Source organism: Apteryx rowi, unplaced genomic scaffold (genome assembly GCF_003343035.1).
Source record: "Apteryx rowi isolate R43461 unplaced genomic scaffold, aptRow1 scaffold_1111, whole genome shotgun sequence".
Lineage (NCBI taxonomy): Eukaryota > Metazoa > Chordata > Aves > Apterygiformes > Apterygidae > Apteryx > Apteryx rowi.
Window position 1 is genome coordinate 127905 of NW_020447322.1, and position 8154 is coordinate 136058.

At 39.9% G+C, this 8154-nt stretch overlaps 1 protein-coding gene across 1 annotated transcript; it reads left to right on the forward strand.

Moving 5' to 3' along the window:
• The first annotated feature begins 6908 nt into the window (after window positions 1-6908).
• Window positions 6909-7850, forward strand: LOC112971669 (olfactory receptor 1052-like). Its single transcript, XM_026077287.1, has one exon. The coding sequence runs from the start codon at window positions 6912-6914 to the stop codon at window positions 7848-7850; it is 939 nt and encodes a 312-aa protein (XP_025933072.1). The 5' UTR covers window positions 6909-6911.
• Window positions 7851-8154: the final 304 nt, after the last annotated feature.

The following is an 8154-nucleotide window of genomic DNA, read 5'->3' on the forward strand; positions in this document are numbered from 1 at the left end:
CAGGAAAAAGGAGAATGAAGAGACTATACAGTAGTTGTGGTGCAGCACACAACAAAAACACATACAAAAGTCCATCTCACTAAATGCAGGTATCTATGTTACTCGCGTTTCCATCTAAACTAATCTCCCTAGGTTCTCATTGTATTTACTGGAAAAAAACAGTTTAGGGGATTATTCATCTCATCCAAAAGCAGAAACCTGAAATAGGTCAGATGAGTGATATCCCGAAAGAACATATTTCTCTGCATGCCTACAAAAGGAATCTACCCCAGATATGGACATCTACCTTTTTGGTGCTTACCCTTAGTGAGATCGCTCTCAACCAATATATTTTAAAGGAGAGTCCAATTTATATGTCTACTGTATAAGAGTGCATTGCGTGCTTTTAAAAACAGCGCACTTAAACTTTGTATATTGGATAAATCTTTGGTTGATTTAACAGACAGCCCTGCCATACACTTTGCGGCATTATTTCATAACAGATTCAGAAGCCTAAGTGAGATCCTCCTTTCTCTTTGATTATGCTACATTATTGATTACACTCTGTAATAGATGTGTGTAGGAATTAACCCTTCAGCAAGTGGTGATAACAGTTGATGGGAAGGATCCTATTATGGGATTTGAGACTAGCCCACATTGAAGGTCTTCTGGAATATGATCTGTGTATATTTTTGATTGTGCATGTCTAACTTCTGAATAAAGTGAAGGCAAACTTTCAGCTCATTTGTCTTCCTTCTTTGATGGAGTGAATGACATCATGTTCTTTTTTTTTTTTCTGCTTTTTAAGGAGTCAAGCATGTTTCTCTTAGCTTGCGATGAAGAATGAGATAAAGCTTACAATTTCAAGGTTTCTCTGGCTTTTAAAGCAGTTTGTCCCTGTGGTTTGTGCTAATGTTAAATGAAAACACTTTATGTTGAGAAGATGGTTGTTCACTATCATTGCTTACAGGTGCTCAAAGGGAATCAACAGAGGTGCTTAGCACTCTATCAGGCTTCAAAGTCAACGGCATGACTGAGTGGATATTTGAGGTAATGCATCTTGCCCTCTTCTACAAATGGCAGCAACGCAGGCCTCTACACCAAGAAAATGAAGATGATGAAAGGAGACATACATTAAAACAAAGTCCGTAACCATGACAGTGATGCTGCCTAACCTCAGTTATCAATTTGAAATCTAAAAAGCAGACATCTACATCTCAGCTGATCTTCCAGGGGTCCCTTTAGAGTCAGTGGAGAAAAAATAAACATTTTTAGGGGCATGACTCATTTGTAACTGATAAGGACATGCAATACACTAAACATACCATGCTTTAGAAGTGCCTATTTTTTTCTCCATTGCATAGAAAGTCTGTGTAGGGATCTCTGATTCAAATGCAGATATCTACATTGCAGACCAATAGTGAAATAAACCTCACTCAAGACATTTAGAATTAGGTATCCACTCTGAAAAAGTCTCRTAGTCTCTCTACATTCAGTGCAGAGTTATAGGTTTCTAAGAAACTTTAGCTGAATCATCTGCAAAAATGGTCATTGTCAGTGAGGTGATTTGAATGACTAGTCTATACCATCTGGCTAGTCGGATGACTAGTGCTAGCGAAGTTGGGATCCCAGATTCTTATACACCGATGGAGAAGGGCATCCAAGTGCGATCTGGGCAGTAAGAAGATTTGGGTGTTCTCAAGCATTCTCTGGGGGCATTTCTTCCTCTGCATATATACAGAASAGGAAGGGTCAGGTCCTAATTAAGCCACGTGAATTACTTCTAAGATAGTTTAATGAGGCTCTATGAGAATATCTCTGCCTGTCTCTTTTTCTCTCTCTCTCTATGTCTGTCCTGACTCCACGGAGGGGAGACGGTGGTGGAAATCCTGGCTCTGCTTATGTGAAGGTTAACGCTATCCCTCATTTCAGTGGGACCAGGGTTTTATCTTTGAATTTTATGCAGATTATGCTATTCATGCTATTTCTTGTTCTCATGCAGATATCTTGATAAATGACTGAAAAGCATGTGTTTCTTGATGGTACAATGTCCCAAGCAAAGGACACTAACTTCATGCAGATTCATGGGGACTAAAGGAAGAGTGGCAGACTACTACATACATTGCTTGTTTCAGTTATTTAAATGTTCTGAATTACATGCTCATAATTGACTAGTGATTTCATATGTCCCAGATTTATAGGACTTGGACAGGGCAATGGTACTATCTCTTATAAATACAGAACTGAGGGAGAAGAAGGCTAAATAAAACACAGAAGGCCAATTTTGAGCCCACCTGAGAAGCTGCTGCAAAGACCAATTCCATTCCACCTTAAAACAGGAACCAAAGAGAGGCTTGGGAGAATGGACCTCTGCGGTTATGCCTTGCTCTTTCAAAGATGACATTTTCTAAATTGGTATAAGTGATTAAGAGTAAAAATGGTCTAACAGATTATCTTCATTTAATCTAATCCAGTTTCCACAGGTAGCAATCATTTATGACACTGATGATTAGGTCAACAAAACATCTCAAAGAGGCAACACAAGGCATCAGAGACATCGCCTATCTTTTCAAGATGACGTTGGGATGTGATTGGCTCCTGTTCCTCAGGAGATGTAAAGCACAGTATAATTGCCTTTGCTGGTGTGTCCGGGCTGTTAAATATGTAATTGCTTCAGATTTTCCTGTGTGTATTAACATACAGGTCCATCTAAATGCATATATTCTGGAATTAAGAATAAAAAATGAGGTGAGGCAGTTGAGGAATAAATAAGATGGATAACTCTTTTCATCTGTTCCTGTAGAAACTAGATTTAAGCTTACTTTGCTAAAACAAGAAAGTATTCACTGAATGTTGCATGTTGATTATTTGATTCTGCAAAACTATATTGGTGTCTGAATTAAGCATGTGTTATAAAGGGATGTCTCTGCATTAAGGAGGATAACATAATATAGAGGAGAAGAAAGGGGGTTTGTCTGATTCTGCTTTTTGCATAGCTTTTCTTGTATAACTGTGAACCTTCYGGGTTTTCTTAACTGCTAGCTTGGACTGTTCGGTTGCTTCTCATATGCAGCTACCATGAACAAGCACAGGACAAGCGCAATCAAGGAAAATTGTGTCAGCAGTCTCATTTGGGCTGATTCTAACACACAGGACTCTAGAAGCACTTCAAATCTTTTTCTCTTCTCATGAAATATAACATAAACCTGTTTCTTTTAAAAAGGAGAAAGGATGCCCTGAGCCATGTATAAGCCAAAGCTTCCCACCCAGAAGAAATAAATTGAAAATACTTTCTTAGTGCTTTGGCCTCTGACAATAATTCTTACTGGAGCTTTTCCACATCTCTGTGTTAGCTTTGGCCATCTAGTTACCTCCAAACTAGATTAATACCACAGTCCTGTTTAAGGCTGCCTTGAAGATCAACCAGCAGCATCAGTGAAAGGAACATTCCTCAGCATCACATCATGCTTGCTTCCAGACACAATTCAAGGCATTCCTTCCATTTTAAAATTTCACGTTGTCTCACATGAGTCTTGGTGGAGATATTCTTATTGATGAGTCACTTTCCTGTTTAATGCAATACAGACCAAATTCGCCTCTGTCCTTTATATGTCCCTGGTATGAAGAGAATTAGAGGACATCGAGATTGTAAATAATTTTTTCTCAGCACAGCCCTGCAAAGGAGAGATGTGCTGTAAACCACTCTAAACCCAGCTAATATGTAAATGGAGATGAGAAACAGAGACCTCATGCTGGAGATACAGAGAAAAGCAAGCAAAGAAAGAGAATAGACCCACACAGATGTCATATTAATTTGTTTCTGCTATAATTACATTGCTCTTGCAATGCTAGAATATTCCTCAAAAAGCAGGCTCATTCTAAGTTAGGTATTTCAAGAAGGTGGAAAGAATCAGCCTGTGCAGGGGTCAACCCCTTTTTTACAGGGGAAGCCTAGATGGTAAATTTAGGCTCTGAGAACTAACACTCAGGTTCCTAAACTAGTCTTCCATGGGCCAAAAGAGCACTCGATGCTTATGTTTAGGAAACAGTCAGGTACTTTGTGGTCACTCACCCCCCAGAATCCTCACATTTACAATTTGACATGTAGGTGTCTATATGCAACAAGACCTATAGGATCTCATCATACTCACTGGAGACCTAATCAATATAATGCCTGTAGACTAGCCAGCTCTCCAGCTGACCAAATATAAATGAGCTGTATAGTTCTCCAAGTGACATGGACTGTATTGATTAGATCTAGCCTATGGAAAGAGACTCCTAGGTTGCTTGACAATAAAATGAAGGAAGCAGTTGTAAACATGATTTGATTTTCTCTTGGGGCAATTCAACTGAGGGCAATTATTCTACACAGAAAGCATGTTTTTAAATAACAGTCTTAATTTGTACCAACCAGTTATTCTAGATATCTGGAAAGGCCAAAAGTATATATGTTGGTATGAGTTCATTTCCATCACATCACTTTTTTCATCTCAGAGATGTGGATTCTTTGAAGGCACAATGTGACTGCTTCCCTTCTTCCAACAGGAAAGTTTCCTAGCAGTAAGTATAAATTACAGATGGCCATGGAATTATACAATTTGGAGTTTCCTGATATTCCTTTCTCCTGGACTGTTCTGAACAAGAACAAGAGGTTTTGTAAGTCTTTGGGAAATGGAATTAGCATCACATTTCAGCTCCATCTGTCATTTCTCTCTCCCTCACTGACTGCCTCTGTCTCTCAAAACCCCTTTCCTCCTTCTCATGCTGAGTCCCTCCACAACCACATTAAAGTTCTGATACCACACTTTTCTGAAATCAGTCAGTTTATTTCTTTTCCATAAACTTTTCTCTAACACAGATACAGAATCAGTCCTAGAATGAACCAAAACAGGTAAAAGAAAACCCAGGTCTTTGCTGTGTTCTTCAGTGACATTATGCCAGTGCTGGTTTCTAATGTGAAATAAGTTTACTGTATTTTGCTTTAGGGAAAGAATGTGGAAGACAAAACTCTTGGAATCTTTAAAGAGATGAGGACAGTGGTAAGCCTTACGACAGCATAAAACCTTTTGATGCCTTTATTCTGTTTTTTATAAGGCTGATTAAAACCAAGGAAGACTAGTAACATGGCAGATATTTTAAATAGGTCAGGATAGGATAGGATAGGATAGGCAAGGAGAAAGGGAAGGAGAAAGGAAAGGAGAAAGGAAGATTAGGGCAAGTTAGGGAACAAGAAGGGAGGGGCAAGTTAGGGAAGGGAAGGGAAGGAAAGGGAAGGGAAGGGGACATTCTCAAAACTGAACTTTTCAATGTCCAAATGATCCAAATGCATGGATATAAGGGGTTAAACCATGCCCATAGTTTATTCAGCATAAACACTGATACTTTTCATACATGCAGATAAAACATGCAGGATCTACAAGTTATTACTAATAATGCTAGTTACAGTTGTCTAGGTTGTGTCATAAATACTTATGTCTGATAATTTTTCCTAGCCCTGAATCTAGCTCTACGGATGTAAGAACTCATTGAATCTTCAGGCGCAGAACACAAGGTTCATTTCTCCTAACATGAAAGGAGCTAACGGTGTAAACTACTCAGCCTGGACAGTTTCTCTTCACTTTGGTTTCCTCCACCCCACCCCTACARTGCTACTCCATGAGAAGAAATGGTCTTCCTCAAGGTTGTTTCATGTCATCTATCTCAGGCACTTATCTTAGGATGGAATGAACCTCTGTGTCTTGACCTAGAAAAGAGCTAAGACTGGGAGCTTTCCTCTGAGACAGGTGCAGTCAGGAGAGAGGCTTTTCACCCACATGTAAATAGCTCTCCAAACTGGAGTCTCTCAGAACAGCATCATCAATTCTGAAATGAATTCTTAAGAAGTAAAGCATAAGCAACATGAATAAGATTTCTTCTTCTGATGCTTGGAAAATAAGAAATATGATGACTCTATAGCTTTTTAATTCTTTTTTAGATATTTTGACTTATATATGATGTTTCAAAAATACTGAGCTAGCATGAAAGGTAAGTCGTGGATTTAAAGCTACATTGCTGATTTACAGCCTCGTTTCTTGACTAAGGCATGTTTCTGGCCCCTGTTAATGAAGACAGTGTTCTCTGTCCTGAGCTGAGCAGTACCCAGGAGTTTCTACCGGCTCTCTGACTGTCTTCTGCATTGCTAGTGAAACTGGTTTGGGTCTGACTTCTTGTTTTAATCTTCCTCTCCTGCACAGTTGCTGCTGCTAGGTCCATGGCACTTGGACCAGTTTGGATGACATACAATCACATGCATCAAACCAGGGTTTGTGAAGAAAGTGGTCTGCTTGAAAACCTCTGATTTGGGGAGATTTCTTCAAAATTGTTCCAAGCAATGGGCAAAACTGAGTGCTTGGGGCCTCCTAAAAAGGAATCCCTTCAGTAGACTGTTACTTATGGTTTCATGAACAGGTCAAGTCAAAGCACCAGTCAGTTCAGAAAACATTAGTCATTATGTTTTGAAAGACTAACTCAATTTGCATCACAGGAAGAAACACGCTTGAAGAGGCTGTGAAGTCTCCATTACCACTGGTATAATGGAACTCTGCCATGGAGCTGGACAGTAGGCTAGAGGATTTCTTGGGTGCCTTCACTTCCTAAGAAATTTACACTGCCCATGGACTCTGATGGGTTTACTCCCTAACTCTTCATGAATACTAGAGGTTGCTTCACCTTGTGTCACAGAAAGGTGGCTATGGAAGAGAAAAGGAAAGAAAGGAGACCAGTGAAAGGAAGGTAGAAGTGAAATCTTCTTATTGCTTTAGATGAAAAAGCTAGGACTGGAACTGATCAATTAAGATCATTAAGACTGTGGTGGGAAATGCTAACAATCCATCCCCTACACTGATATGGGGCTCTTCTTCTCTATTCCAGYAGGCAGCAATTAAGTGAAACTGATGGCTGAAGACAATCATACCACTGTGACTAGCTTCRTTTTCACAGGATTAACTGATAGACCAGACCTGCAGCTTCCACTCTTTGTTGTCTTTTTACTGATTTATGGAATGACCTTGCTGGGCAATCTAGGGTTGATCTTGGTCATTAGGTTTGACCCACAGCTGCACACCCCTATGTACTTTCTCCTCAGCAACTTGTCCTTCCTGGATGTCTGCTACTCTTCCACTGTCACTCCCAATATGCTGCTCCATTTTTTGACAGTGGTACAGGGAGTTTCCTATGGTGGGTGCATTACACAGTATAGCTTCTTTGCAGTTTTTGCCACCACCGAGATGTTTCTCCTGGCTTCAATGGCATATGACCGCTATGTGGCCGTTTGTAACCCGTTGCTGTACACTGTCATTATGACCAAAAAGGTCTGCATACTCTTAACAGCTGGCTCATATCTGGGAGGTATTGTAAATTCGCTGATTCATACCCATGGCTTGTTGAGACTGTCTTTTTGCAGCTCCAATGTCATCAACCACTTTTTCTGTGATCTCCTCCCTCTCCTAAAACTCTCCTGTAGTGATATCCAWCTCAACAATATCCTTGTTTTCGTTTTTGGCACTTCATTTCAGACAATCACTTTCACAGTCGTCATCATTTCTTACTTTTTCATCATTGTCACTGTGCTGAAGATCCGCTCTGCCAAGGGCAGGCAAAAAACTTTCTCCACCTGTGCCTCCCACTTCACGGCTGTGTTCACATTTCATGGCACAATTCTATTCATGTATTTCTGCCCCAGGTCCAGCTCTTCACTGAGTACTGATAAAATAGTTTCTGTCTTCTACACAGTGGTCATTCCTATGCTGAACCCCTTGATTTACAGCTTGAGAAACAATGATGTGAAATGTGCTGCAAGGAAACTCTTGAAGAGGGGGGTCTTTACATGCTGAAAGACTTCCAGAACTGCATGGGGGTAACTACAGGGAAAGTGTGGATAGTTATAGAAACTCTATTCACTTTGATATGGGTTATCAAATACTGGATCCTTTACATAACCTTATAGAAGATATGTGTCATGAAGATTGTTACTTGAAGGATGTGCAATAGGGAAATATATGGCAATTAGTCCTGTTCCTAATGCCTTATTTCAGCAAATGCCTAGTCAATACGACACATATGCTCTCCACCACAGAAGTCTTAAGTCACCTAGCAGTTCTTTGGACACCAAATGTGGGAACAATCATCATCTGCCTA